The following is a 15749-nucleotide window of genomic DNA, read 5'->3' on the forward strand; positions in this document are numbered from 1 at the left end:
CACAAGGCTCAAAGACCAGTAGAACACATCCTTTTTCTTCTGTGACGTTGGTACATGTACACACAAGGCTCAAAGACCAGTAGAACACATCCTTTTTCTTCTGTGACGTTGGTACATGTACACACAAGGCTTAATGCCCAGTAGAACACATCCTTTTTCTTCTGTGACATTGCAGTGCCTGTGTACTTCATATGTGGTTTATGACATATATACACTGTTAATTTTGATCCAACAAAGGAGAGAACAAAAGAGCTCATAAGTTGAGCTTTACCCTGTTTTGTTACAGGCGGAAAGTAGCTTTATGAATTCTCCATTAAACTAACGAGTGTGCATGAAGTAAGGAGTGTGGAAGAAGTTATTAGCTTGTCATACGTCACTGGTTTTCTCCTGATGCTTGGTTTTCTCCACCTATAAAACTGACCATCACATGGCTGAAAAATTCTTCAGTACATGTATTATATGCTGTTAGAAAACAGTTTAATTGCCTACTAGCTGAGGCAGTTAGCACGCCGTAATGAACCCGGAGCCGCTCACCAATGCAGTCACTGTGAGTTCAAGTCCAGCTCATGCTGGCTTCCTCTTTGGCAGTATGTGGGAAGGTCTGTCAGCAACCTGCAGATGGTCATGGGTTTTTCCAACCATAATGCTGTTCTCCATCGTAAGAGAAATTTTCTTGAGTATGGCATATAACACCAATCAAATAAATAAATTAGTAATTAATAAATAAGGTGGTGTTTTTTTGTGTGTTTCAGATCCAGTGTGAGACAAGCCACACGCCTATGGAGTTTGTCAACAGCGGAGATTACTGTCAGGCTCAACATGAGTAGAGGCCTCGCGCGTGAATGCCGTCTGTAGTCCTTGCGATTCTTCAGCAAACCTTGAAGCCCAAGGGGCACAACTCTACTTTCATTATCCTTAATGTGACTGAAGCGCCACCTAGTGTGGACAAAGAGGAGTGTTGGCTGAATGGGGTAAAGCGTGGCACGGTCTGGATCCAATATTAGCCAGACATCTGAAACCTACCCTCAGGACCCTGTTTTTACATTGTCTTTCACCAATCAGGTACTTTGTAACCTTTAACATATAATTTACATCCCAGAAACCGTGATTCTTCGGGATTGTCTCCCCCTTGAAAAGTGTGTCGAGATCACAGCAGACTGAACTGGAAGCAACTACTTCTGCAGTAGTGAAAGTGAAAGTAGGAAGCCATTCAGCCTCCTTAATGATATTAGTGTACATGTACCTGTACATACACAGACTGTGCTGTCATATATGCACACTCAACCGAGAATAAATATTGACTGGCATATGTGTGTATATATAAATATATTATTATATATATATATATATATATGTACAAGTAGGTGTATGTATACAGTCTCTGTATAGATCATTTAATGTATGAAGAGTATTATAATATTAAGGCGTATTTTATGCCCAACGTGTGATATCCTTTGACGTCGTGACCTCCAGGTATAAAGCGACCAAAGGGAGAGAACTCTTTGTCATTCTGCATTTTTTATCATTACCTTGAATGTGGTGTTCTGTGTCAACCAGCCTGTGACTTCAAAACATTATTATCACCGGTATTATTGCTTCTCTAACTGAACAAAGCGGGCAGGTTTTCCGTGAACCTGTGTTGTGATTCCTGAAGAGGTCAGTCCTTTTTGCTTTCTCGACCAGCATTTGTGGAATCGTAGCATGACAACAAAGATGAAGCTTCAGCGCCCAGAACCCGCGGAAATACAGCACAAGAACATGAGATTCCTAATCACAGATCGGCCGACGGATGCCACCATAGAGGGCTACATCGAGGTGAGGCCTGTCAGACATTCTCTCCTCCCACACTGTCCACTGAGCACATTGTGCATGTCCTTGACTGGTACAAGTGAACAAGCCCCTAACTGCATGCATGTGTAGGCTTTTTTAGACTGGTGCTGTGCTGGGTCCAGTTGTTCCAAAGTGTATTAGCTAAGACACATTTTATATTTAAATTTTCAGTAAAACTCAGCAGTCAGCGCAGTTCGTCAAAGTACAATGTATAACAGCAACAATTTTAGTTGATATTCAGTATGATGTTACACTTTTTTTTTTTTTTTTGTTTTAGGCTGAGTACAAAATTGAAGACTCGGCTTAAACTTAAATCTGGTATTAAACCAGTTTTGAACAACTGGACCCTGTCCTCCTTAAAGTGTGTGCCTTGCCCCATTTTCGCGTGATACAGTGTTAATGGGTTACTCGTAAAACTTCTTCCCCGTCCTAAACTGTGAACTCTTTTGTTCATTTCTTTTATATTACGATTCATTTATTGGTATATGTATATGTGTGCTTCTAAAACACAGGCATGCTGTTGCAGGCCTTTGATTTTTGAAGAGTGATATTACAGGCCTTTGATTTTTGAGGCGTGCTAATACAGGCCTTTGATTTTTGAGGCATGCTATTACAGGCTTTAGATTTTTAAGGCATGCTATTACACTACCACGCCTTACACATTCCTTAAACAATGGTTAGGTGTGCTAATAACACACACCTGATGTATAAGTAATCAAGTCAGGGGAGAAGGAATTTAGGTGGGCTAATCACATACCTGTTAAACACAAACACGAAGGTGTGCAGTTCACTCTAGACTAAGAAACAACTTCACAGCCCTGGTTTTGATGTTTAGTTATCTCCAAATCTAGACTCAGTTGCTTTCACATGTTTTGTGGTTTAATCTGATCTACGTGTGGTTCCAACCCTGGATGGAACCACATCCAGGTCGTAACAGAGACTGTTTCAGTTTCGAAACTGTGGTCTAAATGTAGTTCAGCTTCTGACTTTAGATGGGATGCCTTTCATAACCTGTTTGAGCTTTGTTGGATGTAGTTTCAAATCTACACCAGATAGATTGTAATCGCTTATCTGAATCAAAAGATGAAATAAACTGAGAGTAATTGAGCTTAATGTATCACCATTTGAGCCGTGCTATTACAGGCATTTATTATGTACATGTACATGTGCTCTCAACCAAATTTACACAATTTCAGTGGCATGTGCAGTATTAAAGAACTGTGGCAAAAGGACGAAGTATGACGTAAAACACAAATCAAATAAATACAGTATGTCAAAATGGCTGTTGGTCTTGTTAAGTTGTCCAACTTGTAGGTGAATTTAGAATTTGCATTTCTAACACAGGTTGGCTATGATACCCTTCTTGCACCCAGAATTACACTTTAAATGTAGATCTACATCCATTGTATTCCTGAAAAACCTTCATGAACTGAAAGCTGGAATGCATTTTTGAGGGTGCTTTTGTTACGAGGTCTAAACTTTTATTCCAAGTCTTAATTTAAGTGGAGATCTACCCCTATCTTTTGGCCTAAATGCTCAGGTAGTATTTCTAGGTCCGATTTCAGATTTTAAAATATGGTATTAAAGCTTATTTTTGCGCTTTGGAAATTGAAATTTTGCCTCCCTCATTAACGTTATCTAAAGATGAACGTGTTTAAATTTCAACTTCCAGTGTCAAGGACTGTGCAGAGTAGAGAGTTTCTGAAGTTTGACTTAATTCAGAAACGGCTTTGTGGAAACAGCCTGAGGGCTCAATCTAGGTTAATTCAAAGTCTCCTACCTGGACGTTGCTTTTCCAGAATTGATGAAAATAGCCCACTTCTTAGGCAAAGACAGACCAAAAGTAGCCCTTTTAACTTTTTAATGCCCTTTGTAATCAAGTTAGGATGCCTGCCTGGCACCACCCAGGTTAGAGCCTGCATTCTGGTACTGTACATGTGTCAAGCCGAATGGCATGTTGATGTAATGCTGTCTTTGGTCAAAGGGAGATAAATTTAGACTATTGGTTGATTAGTAGTACATCCTGAAGTAAATCTTTACTCTAGCTTATTTTCTTTGTTGTTGCAGGAACTTAAAAAACATGGTGCTAAAGACGTTGTGAGAGTTTGCGAGCCAACTTACACCACGGAGAAACTTCGCTCCCAGGGTATCAGAGTATTGGTGAGTAACAATGACAACAACAACAACAACAACCATGTGGGCTTGTCTGTCTGATACTGAGCTGGAGTTTCATGAAACATATTAACATGTAGTTTCACACGTGCACACAACTTCTGTACATAGGGTACGGTTAAATTGATTTTACAGTTGAAATAAAGCCCAGAAAGAATGAGAAGGCGGCGTATTTTTGTATCTCTTAAAGTGGTGCTAATCCCGTAAAGTGGTGCTAATCCTGTAAGGTGGTGCTAATCCGGTAAGGTGGTGCTAATCAGGTGCTAATCCGGTAAGGTGGTGCTAATTCCTTCAGGTGGTGCTAATGTGAAGCAGGACCTTGCGCCATCTTGAAAAGATTGTTGCGCATCATCTGGTTTGTTGCAGAATGTTAGTTCCTGCTGTATTTATCGTTCTGTCTTTATTGTGACGACGTCATGATAAACTGGGAAATAAACATGTGACGTCAATAAAAGGACCCCAATGTCCTACTGCCGGGCATGCCAGGTCCCCATTGGTTAATATTGAATTCAATTCACATGATTGAATCCAGCCGTGGTTGATTCGTCTGCGGCTTTAATAAAATCTTTGTTAGTTCATGTAGCTGAAGAATGGCAGTGGTTTACTTTGGGTACTTTGGCCTCTCTCACCCATAAGTCTATCCAACGTATGCGAAAACTTCTTGAGAACTGGTCGGTTAATAACATACAATGTTGTCTGTGGACAGGACTGGGAGTTTGATGACGGCAGCCCACCCCCTAACAAAGTGGTGGAGGACTGGTTTGGCCTTCTCAAAACACGCTTCCGAGAGGAGCCGGGCTGCTGCGTGGCTGTTCACTGCGTTGCGGGTTTGGGAAGGTAAGAGCAGACAAAAAATATACCGTATTGGGATAAATACAAAAAGGGGAATCAATAGGATTGGTTACTAGGTTTTTTATTTTATTATTCTGGAGAAATGAAAAGGATAAGGGTTATTTAGATACATACTGTAAGAGAAAAAATTATTTAAATATGTATCAAAAGTTTAATATTGTAATTTTTCAACCTTTTCTTTGTGCTTTGCAAGCATGTTCTGAAGGTATTATTTTCTGTTTACTGAAAAAATTCCACTTTTTGTGAACCACTGAAACTGGGGAATCCAACCAGTGTAGTTTTGTCTCCAAAATCAAGTGAAAAATGTGCATAAATTGGACTGAAAGTTACTCTTTTATATGAGAAGATGTTGGGGAATTAGGGTATAAAAATTAACATAAGGACCATTCATTGAGTGTCAGTCAGCTTTAATATGCTTAAAAAATATATCTTTGGCCCCAGGAGGCTCTAAGGTTTCATTGGTGTAGATTTGACAGACATTTCATTGTGATTAAATGCCAGACCCTGGTGGGTCAGAGCCATTTTGAGGCACATGTATTGGTTATATGTCACTGTAAAGTGAAATTTTGTGTAATGAAAATACTGTGCGGAGATTTTATCTCTTCAAGCTCAAAACTCCAGTCTAATACATGCACATGCACTTCGTCACTTCTGTGGATGGTTAGAGGAAAAGGAAACTAGTTCATACTTAACACAGATGAAGTCTAGACTTCATTGATTGATGGATGGAATCGTACTGAATCATGAAGGGAGGATGATGGTAAGGGAATATGGCTCTGAATTTCCAGACTGTGGAAGGGATCATTGATTGGAAAATTTCCAAATCTGGCTTAATGTCTGAAAACTTCCAAGCATTCCAAGCTACCACTTTATACAAAGTAGTATGAAGGGCTGGATGACTGTGTAGCAAAAACAAGGGAAGTAACTCCACCAAGTGTGTTGTGACATGAGTGGTGTGTGGCTACTTCCCTTGATACAGGTGACATGAACACATCTGGAGACGTACCACTTCATGTTTATTTGTGTGATCTGATTGGTGGAAATCCAGTCATTGAAGGCATCCAGAAATGTCATAAATTAGACAGACGATTAAGATTAACGAAGTATTTCGTCTTGCAGGGCCCCTGTTCTGGTGGCATTAGCACTTATTGAAGGGGGCATGAGGTATGAAGATGCTGTGGAGCTTATACGGAGGTAAGGTTTCCACTCAACTCCTCCAAACTATGAAGTTAAAAATCATTTACACATTATGTTGCTTAATGCATTTGCAGACTTCTTATTATTCACTACACTGTGAGTTCAAGTCCAGCTCATGCTGGCTTCCTCTCCGGCCGTACGCGAGAAGGTCTGTCAGCAACCTACAGATGGTCGTAGGTTTCCTCCGGGCTCTTCCTGATTTCATCCCACCATGATGCTGGCCGCCGTCGTATGAGTGAAATATTCTTGAGTACGGCATAAAACACCAATCAAATAAAGAAAGAAATAAATAAATATAATTCACTAAAATTTCTTTGTCTCTCTAAACATGTTAGAGAACATGTGGACAACATTTCCGAGGTGATTGGTGAATGGGCATGTGCCAACCATTACCACGACATGAACAAATTAGAGCATGTATTAATCACTGCCTCCAAAGAAAGCACTTTGATATATTCTTCACATTATTTTTCCCATTTAATTTGTATGGCTTATATATTCTGTTTTTATCCTGTCTTTTCAGGAAACGCCGGGGTGCAATCAATTCCAAACAGTTGTCATATTTAGAACATTACCGTCCAAAGTCACGGCTTAAGCTGCGCGGGAACGGCAACAAGCAATGTACGCTTATGTGAACCCACAACCATCTCCCGGTCATACTCCACTTCAGCTGGAGGAGTCACAGCTTCAGAAAAATCTATAGGATTTTATTTTATTGGGCCACTAAAGGAAAAATGAAATAAAGTAATCTAATGTGGCAGTTTTCATTTATCTGTTTCTTTTTTTTTTTTTTTTTTTTTTTCCCCCACCAGTCAGACAAAATATGTTTCACATTTTGACAGTGTTCAAATAGGTTGTTATTTTTTTTTTTGTTGAACACCTCCCCCCACCCATGTTATGTCATGTGATAATCCTGCCTATCAGTAGTTAGAAGTTGTTATTTTTTCATTTCCAAATGTTCCAGTTTAAAATTCACTTGACTTGGGTAAGGCTGCATCTGTTTACTGTAGCTATCTCTGAATGGTCATGCCGTCTGCCTTGTTCAGGTGCTATTGGAGTAACCTCCCTTTGTCATGCCCCCAACATTCCTTACACATAGGTGGCACTGTGAGTCACTTAGTTGGTTACTATAGTTACAACTTTGTAGAGACCTCATACTGTAAAGTCTTTCAATATCATGACTTTATGGATGTTATTAAAAAAATTGTAACAATGATTTCTTTTTTTTCTTCAGTTTTTGAATTTAAACTCAAAATTTCTTATCACTGTTAGACAGAAGTAGTTGTAGGTGTTCATGAATGTTCCAGTGGTTTGTACTAATTGAACAGATGAAAGTTGTGTTGATATTTGAGTGTAACTTTCCTAACTCTTACTGTCCGTGTCATGTCTGGTTGAACGACTGAATTGAGCTAGTTTGTGCCATGTGCCATTGTTCATACAATAATTTTGTGGTGTGCTTGAAAAAAGGATTCTTCCATATTCATAATCTGGGAAGCAGATCTATGATTAATATTGTTACTATAGCAACTAAATTGACCTGGTAACCTCGTGCTAGAGTTATGTCCCCTTAATAGAAAAGACATGGGGATTGTCAAGTCAGTTTAAGTTAAGCGTTTCTGTGTGTTACCTGTGTCTGTTTTTTTTTTTTTTTTTTTTTGGGTTTTTTCCTTTTAAATGAAAGGAATTCTGCATCCATCCAGCTTTGTGTGTAATTATCAAACTTTCACGGTATTAAATTTAAATTTATTTAAATTTAAATTTAATCAGTCCAGGACATTTCTTAGCAACGTAATTGAGCATGGTGTATTCAATATTTCAATTATCTTATAATCAAGGCTGAGCGGTTTTTAATTTTGAATAGTTCAATTTTTTTTATGTCCATCACTCATTGAATAAGGTTAAGAACTGTAAAAACCTCTGTTGTCCATTGAAAGTAAGGCCATTGTCATAAGAACTGCATGACCTAGTTAGTAATCTCTTTTGTACTTCCTTCATCTATCAGAAATGAAAATGAAAGTGTCTCAATGATGTTCAAATAATGCTACTGTGCAGACACGTCACTGAAGTGTTTGCTAAAACGTCTGTATTTTCAGTGGGCTAATTAGTAATGGGGAAAGTAAAATATCATACAGGTTGTCTCCCCTTGTTAGTTTTTCAGCGTCTCACGAAGTTAGGAAAGCTGCAGCTTTATGGATTACATTAGCATCATCGTGTTTATGTGTTCTCCTGTCTAGAAAAGTCTCTGTACACGAGAACTGCCAGTATTTATCAAATCTACCTGGACAAAACACAGGCCTCTCCAGCCTTTGAAAGGCCTTTTTGAAAGCCAGGAGATATTTTTGGAACATGTGTCAGCCTTTCTAAATAATGCTATATATCAAATCTTATATGTATATGTATGTAAGTATATTTTCATAAACATAAATGTTGCCAGATGTAAATGGGGATTTGACCTGAAGGCACAGCCAGCATTTCCTCCAAGATTGCTGACAAAGTAAAGGCTGCCCAGTGAAGTGACTTGGGGGATTGCCATCAGCAGTACTCTTACTGGTAATTAGTTCTTAGTTAGTTACACACTGGTTCAAATTTATGTACCAAAAATTTGACATAAACCCATGTGCAACTTTCCCAGCATTGCTAATATGTCATTGTGTGTTTTTCTTTTTCCTTTGGTTTATTGAAGTTGCATGTGTATTTCTGGAATGCCATTTTGCACGCATCAGACTACATGGGGTGGAATTTTGGATGGGGGAAATCGTTCATGAAAAATAATTTTGCATTGTTGAAATAATAAATAAAGTTGCCATTTTTTCTGAATGGTCACAGCTTTAGTTTCAGCTTGCATTTAATTTCTCCTGGGCCTGGATTGTTTGCAGCTTTTAAAATTGATAACTGATCTAATTCTGGTTACCCTACGGTGATGAAATGGGTGTCATTCCACGCACATTTCACACTCAGAAGCTTTTGAGAAGAAAGTTTGCAAAGCACAAATAAATGTGGCTGAGTACAAGCAAAAATTGGGTCCTTAGGTTTTCGGAAATGACAAGTGTGACCTGTTTGGTAGTAGGAAGAAATATCACTTCAATAACTTTTGAAACATTGGTGAAATATTTTCATTTCAGATTCATGTCACCATTTGAAGCTTAGTTGTCATGGTTTACCATGAAAATACTTGCATGTCTCAGGCTTTCGGGGGTTTTTTTGACTTGAAAAAATCAGATTTCATTGACATACTGCTATTGCGAACAGTTAAAGCTACCAACGATCTTGGGGAAGCAGATTTCAAGCTGACGTGGAGAGTACTGTTTGTGTCTTGGCTCACAAACAGTATGTTACGACAAATCCACATGTACTGTCTTCATTGATATGTGGATGGTGAGGTTATTATTGCCACAAAAGCAACCCTTCATGGGAATGATTCCAAAGTGGGGGATTTATCCCTGTCTGACCTACCCACAACCATCACCCTTTTCTTCCTCCATCCTTGCCTTTTATTAATCACTCTTTGATTTTGTTTTTTTTTTTTTTTTTGTTTATTGTAGCTTTATTTTTTTGGTAAGCTCTGCAGAATTTACCCACGAGTATTATTTGTTGGATTGGCCACTGAGTAGTTTAGTCTTTTGTTGTAGCTTCATTTTTGCGTCATTGAGATTTTAAGGCATGGTTGTCGTCTTTAAACTGGGTACCATATAATATCCTGCTGTAAATTCAACATGTGGCTTCTGTGAAAGCCGTTGTTTGAATGTGTGGAGTGCCACAAGGAGAAGCGTTCAAGACTGAAATGTGTTGCAACCTGCTAAAATTTTGTACAATAAAGGCATTTTATTATTGTGTTTTAATTATTGAGGATTGGGAATATTGCATGGAATTTGGCACTTGTCTCCCATGCTATGTAAATGCTCTGCCTCTGTTGGTGACCATGCGATTTCCATGTCTCGTTTCTCAACGTTCTCGGTATCACTGTCATTGTATCTAGTAATGGGAGCAAGTTATAGCCATGCAGCAGAGGTTGTTCGGATGTACCATTCGTGGTCTATCACTGATGGGAGTTTGTACCAACAGTTGCTTGCTTCATTTCTTTGGAAATCAGAGAATTTTTTTTTTTGCAATTGATTTTGCGCCTGTCTCCTTTTATATTATTTAACATTGTTTGGTCTAAAGGTGTTAGATATTTCCATCTTCCAAACGCAAAGAGTAATAAAAAATATATATGAATAGCTTTTGTTGTAGTTTCAGTAGCTTTCATGTACGGAGTACAGGCGTAGCTTATGACACACGCTGAGCGTCGGCGTTGGCCTCCAATGTAGGGAAAGCAATGTTTAACAAAATGTTAAGGGTGGTATCTTTAAAAAGTACTGCTTGTATTGAACTCAGGGTTGACACATGTACAGCACAATAACACAAGGGGGGTGGGCTATCGTTAATTCGCTGTGTGCATATTAATTACCGTGAATTGCAAAAGTCGCAACTTTGTATATGTTGTATTAGGGTCAGTATTAAAGTGAAAGACAGCACCTGACTAATGTTTGTGTCCACAGAAAGACAATCACTCAAAATAGGCCAATCCTAAACCGGCATTAAATATTTCTTAAGATTTTTTTCAACCCAGTAAAAGTTTAGTGAAACATCGTCTTGACACAGCTTGAAGACGTCTCCACTATCGAGAGAAAGGTGTCGTCACATTTACTCTAGCTCTCTAACGTCGAAGGTATTTTCTGTATAATTGTCTAAGCAGTAGCCTATGGCAAATAAGACTTGGCGATACAGGCCCGGGTGATAAATATCTCTTTCGTAAATTGGACATACTGGAAGAATATTTATTGAACCGTTGATACAATAGGCCTACTATATCATTTACCACGAACTTCAGCAACCCTGCTTAAATAGTCTGTAGATGCACGTGCCAGGCATTCCTTGTTCAGGTCGTAGCCTCAGGAGGGGTTGTGCTGGTGAATTTGACCCCTTTTACATGTTTTCAAAATTACAATATGATTGTTGCACAACTAGATTCATGCTCAATTCTGAAACAAATCGAAATAAATCTAGGCACCATTGAGGCTGATTAGGCATTCGGTCGTCGCTGGATTTTATGTTTATGTCCGTTGTGGTGGCTTCTATAATAAGAGGAGTGCTGACCTGGTTATCGCAGGTGTAAGAGAAAGCACCTCCGTTTGAAAACGGCGTTTGAAGAATGCTTCTGTATTTTTCGCCAAGAAATCGGCTGTGAACTTTTCAAATTGGGTAAGGTCTAGTTCACAGCCGAGAAGCTATCTGTAGTAAAATATGTAGGCCTATACGGAAACTTGGCGGAACAAAAGTACGAGAAAACACTTATGTGTCATCGACAAAAGTCAAGTGGATTAGATTCGCCAACGACTTTGTGGTCTTCCGGACAATTTTTATCTCATTCCGTGGCATATACCAGTGGTAATTCCATAATATCGCTCACTTTGAGTCCTACTCACAAAAGTTACAACGTCTTCATTTGACACGTTCAGCTATTGTTTTCGCGCGCAGCGCATGCGTATCTGTGGTTCACGTTTTGAAGGTGAGAAAAAAAAAACCCTCGCAGTCACAGCGTGAGTTTCTTGTCATCTGAAAAGCATCTCGCACTTCATACTTTTACTTCGCTCTACAGTAAACTTTCAAAACAACATCGTTGTCCATTTTTGCGGGCTGAGCTGTTCTATAGATTGGAATACTTAAATAACTTGATAGCGTTTTACACGATATCAGGGTCTCAATAGACGTCAACGTGATTGATGTACCAATTTATGTGAATCGGGTAGACGGCATCACGCGGTGAACAGCTCAAAACAGACCACATCTGAGGAAATATCCGATAACGTTCAGTGTAAAACGGTTGCAAGACGTGCATAAAATGCCTCAGCTTGCGGACAGATCGTGTATAATTAAGTGGATCTCGATATTAAGTATTGCGTGTGCAGCGAGCTTTGCCGATGGGGTGGCTGATTTCAGATACAGTGTAATAATGGGATGCACACGTCGACCAGTGTGTAAGGTCAGATTTTGTGACTCGTCAGTGTATAGGGTCAGATCTTGTGACTTGTCAGTGTGTAGGGTCAGATCTTGTGACAAGTCGGTGTGTAGGGTCAGATCTTGTGACAAGTCGGTGTTTAGGGTCAGATTTTGTGACTCGTCAGTGTGTAGGGTCAGATCTTGTGACAAGTCGGTGTGTAGGGTCAGATCTTGTGACAGCTCGGTGTGTAGGGTCAGATCCCCCCCCCCCCCCCTCATCCCGTCAACCTCTTTGCTGACTTCTACTTGTTCTCGTAAAATGTAGTCTTCGTATTTACTAAACGGTATATCTGCTAGCCTTAAACAACCCATGGGGCCTCCGTGGCTTAGTTGGATAGCGCACTAGCGCAGCGTAATGACTTACAGGCATGGCAATTCTCCGCCGATCGGCGGATTTCCGCCGTTTTTAAAAATTCTAGAGGGCCATTTTTCTAAAACGTTAAATTTCGCTAAAAAAAAATTAAAAAAATAGGGTGGGTAATGTACCGTAACTTCATCGGTCCGTGCATTCTAGGCACGGTTGGTGCGTACTGTCAGAGAGCGCTCTGTTGTATCCTTCTATTTTAAGAAGCCTTGGGTTGGGTTTGAAACGGCTGTTTTCATTGGTTCAGGGGTCATTCCTCCAGCCAATCACTCGATCTGTTCTATTCAATTTCGCGCTATGTTACAAATCGAAAATGGCGAAAACTTTGACAAGAGACCAGGAATCGGCTGTCCGAGAAATTGATAGGACTGTTCGCAACAAATTTAGATGGGAGTGGCTTGACAGAAGCGTTACAGTTCGAGTAAAAATCGGAAAGAATTTCGAAGACGTAACAGAGAAGTTGTCAAACTTTGTGAAAAAGTGCGACATCCCTGGTAAAGCACTCTGCACCTACTGCAACGACATCATCAACTACGGCTCTAGGTGATGCGTTGCATTGACAAACCATGCCATGAAAGTTTCAAAACACGCTGAGAATATGTCAATTCGGCGTTCGAATTATTCGCTGGGATCAGCGTTCACAAAAAAGAGCGCTGTGACTGATGCTACACGATGGGGGACGCTTGCAAAACCTACCGAGAAGCGGGACTCGGAGTCGGAGCCACTCACCCCAATTGCTGATAGACAAGTTCATTCTGAGGTAAACTTATATTGACTGCCTCTTTACCTTTTTTATGTTTGGAAAAACTATTTGATTGTCTGATTTTCAATATTCACAGTATTGTCGGCATGAATGTTTGATTTAATTGACAGCCTTTGTTTAATGTAGGCCTAATCACAACCTTAATTTCATTACTTCATTTTTATTTTATTTTTATATACATTCATGCTTAATATTAATTAACCTATTTGCAACAAAATCAAAAATATTTTATTTTTTTCCTTTTTTGACAGTGGTCAGAAGTAAGTCTTTTAGTCCTAATAAATCTCTGCCCTTGCACTTTTCCTGATGGTTTTGGTGAAGGATTTCTAATAGTCTACTGCAACACTAACTGTAGTGCTAGCTTCATATTTAATGCTATTAATTTGGATATGGCTTTGCTTTATAATTGGGTATGTAAGTCTTGAAGAAAATGAGCGAGATTTCACAATTTCCGGGTACCTCTGACACTGAAACCAACGTCTTAGTGACGTTCATGCTCGCTTGGTGACGTGGTTACATTATCACGTCGCAAGCAGGCGTCATGTTCGAACGCATGATTCGGGGACGCATGCCTATATGCAGCAAGGGTACCCAGAAGTGCAAAGAATTCCGACGAGACTTAAATGCCCTATACTGGTGTAGTGCACGCTCTACTTCATTTGCTTCAAATTTATTACTCATAATCATTACTATCGGACTTGGTTAGTTTGTAGAGTGCTATTGTAGAAAAGGAGGCCATTCTGCTGCATATATTGTTTGTCAGGATCTTCAGGTAGTAAATCTATGGCTTCTAGAAACTCCTTGATATTCCCTAGAGAGTTCATTTTACAGTCGATTGCTGTCTGCCTATAATTAATCAATTGCTGTCTTCCTGATTTAAAGTCTCTCTTTGACTTCTTGAAATAATTTAAATTTATACAACAGCTTAGAGGTATATCTAGACTACACCCCCACCCCCTTCGCATTAATAAGTAGTGATTGTATAATGATTAGCTGAGCAATATTAAAGATCTGCTTGGATCGTCTCTTGTGGGATCATTTTGTTGTATTAATTTGACCTAGACACACACAAATATCATTGTTTTTTGACAGAGAGAGATCTATGGAACTAAAGATATTATGTACATATTAAATTATTTCTTAAATTAAAATTTTAATTATTGTTTTTTCAGGCTCTGGTCCTCTCTGTTCTAGCAGAACACAGCTTGCCCTTGAGCCTCGTGCCAGTGATTGTCCAAACAGCCTGTGAACTTGCAAAGGACCCGAGAGCCCTGAGTTGTGTTAAATTGGAACGAAAGACTGCAGGATACAAACTGACACATGGCCTGGGAAAGACTTTTTCAGAAGATACAGCCAGTGCATTACAGTCTCAGCCTGTCAGTCTCAATATTGACGAAAGCACATCTAACAGTGACAAAAGGATGTTAGCTGTATTAGCCAGTTATTTCAGCGTGGAACAGAAGAAAGTTGTGGTTGAACATCTTCGATCAGTTGAAGTCTTCAAGGTTGACACTAAGAGCATTCTTGCTACTCTTGATTCCCTTTTCACTGACATGAAATTACCATGGAAAAATTTAGTCTCCATTTTGATGGATTCGTGCAACGTGATGCGGGGTTCTAAGAATGGTCTGGAAGTTCAAATTCGGAGAGAGAGAGCTCCTAACTTGCTTGATATTGACGGGGATTCTTGTCATCATGTACATAATGCGTGCAAGAAATTCTGTTCCCCTTTTGAAGGATGGGTTGAAGGTCTAGCCAACGACTTACATAATGATTTGGTGTGGAGTACAGATCTAAGACAGCTTTTCAGTGAAATATGTGAAATGCTTGATACACCATTCACCATGCCAAAGAAGTTTATTCCTCACAGGTGGCTTTCTTGTTATGACACAAGCTTGGCCAACCTAGTCATGATGGATGCCTTTGCTGTATTCTACTATGGGTCCCTTAAGGAAGACGATAAAGAACTGTACCAGGAACCTGTAAATGGAATTGTGGACCAACAAAAATTGACAGCTGATGGCTTAAATAGATTAGACGAAATTTGGGCAGAGCTTGCGCAGAAGAAAACTACGGCAGATGGTAAGGAGAGAAAGCGCAGGATTATTGAAAAAGTCTTGTTCCAGTCCAAAAAGACCCATTTAATCATGTCATTATATTCTGCAGTCCTGGGTATGCTGAAAGAATTCACCTGCCTCCTTCAAACAAATACACCCATGATTCATGTGTTACACGACAAACAGGAGCAATTATTCTCCGATTTTCTGGCATGCTTTGTAAAAGCTGAAGTCATCGCTGGGAAATCTGCAGCTCAGTTGAAAGTGCTAAATTTGAATGATGGTAACCTGTTTGTCAATATCAAGGACATGTTTGTTGGAAGTAATGTGGAAGAAATCATTAAGAGTAGTCACCCAAAGGACACAACAGTAACAGAGTTTCTGAAGCAAGTTTCTGCAGCTTATGTTGCATGTGCTCAGCATTTGCAGAAAAAACTACCTCTTGATAGCAAGCTTCTTCGGTCAATTTCTGCTA

At 39.5% G+C, this 15749-nt stretch overlaps 1 protein-coding gene across 1 annotated transcript in view; it reads left to right on the top strand.

Moving 5' to 3' along the window:
* The window catches only part of LOC135463647 (protein tyrosine phosphatase type IVA 2-like), a 37619-nt gene extending 30835 nt beyond the window's left edge, over positions 1 to 6784 (top strand). The window contains exons 2-7 of the mRNA XM_064741009.1: positions 753 to 1062; positions 1684 to 1815; positions 3898 to 3990; positions 4709 to 4839; positions 5974 to 6048; positions 6575 to 6784. Of these exons, the coding sequence (XP_064597079.1) occupies positions 1702 to 1815; positions 3898 to 3990; positions 4709 to 4839; positions 5974 to 6048; positions 6575 to 6686 (525 nt within the window). The 5' untranslated portion in view covers positions 753 to 1062; positions 1684 to 1701 and the 3' untranslated portion in view covers positions 6687 to 6784. The remainder of the gene's footprint in view (positions 1 to 752; positions 1063 to 1683; positions 1816 to 3897; positions 3991 to 4708; positions 4840 to 5973; positions 6049 to 6574) is intronic.
* Positions 6785 to 15749: the final 8965 nt, after the last annotated feature.

This window comes from Liolophura sinensis, chromosome 3, assembly GCF_032854445.1.
Source record: "Liolophura sinensis isolate JHLJ2023 chromosome 3, CUHK_Ljap_v2, whole genome shotgun sequence".
NCBI lineage: Eukaryota > Metazoa > Mollusca > Polyplacophora > Chitonida > Chitonidae > Liolophura > Liolophura sinensis.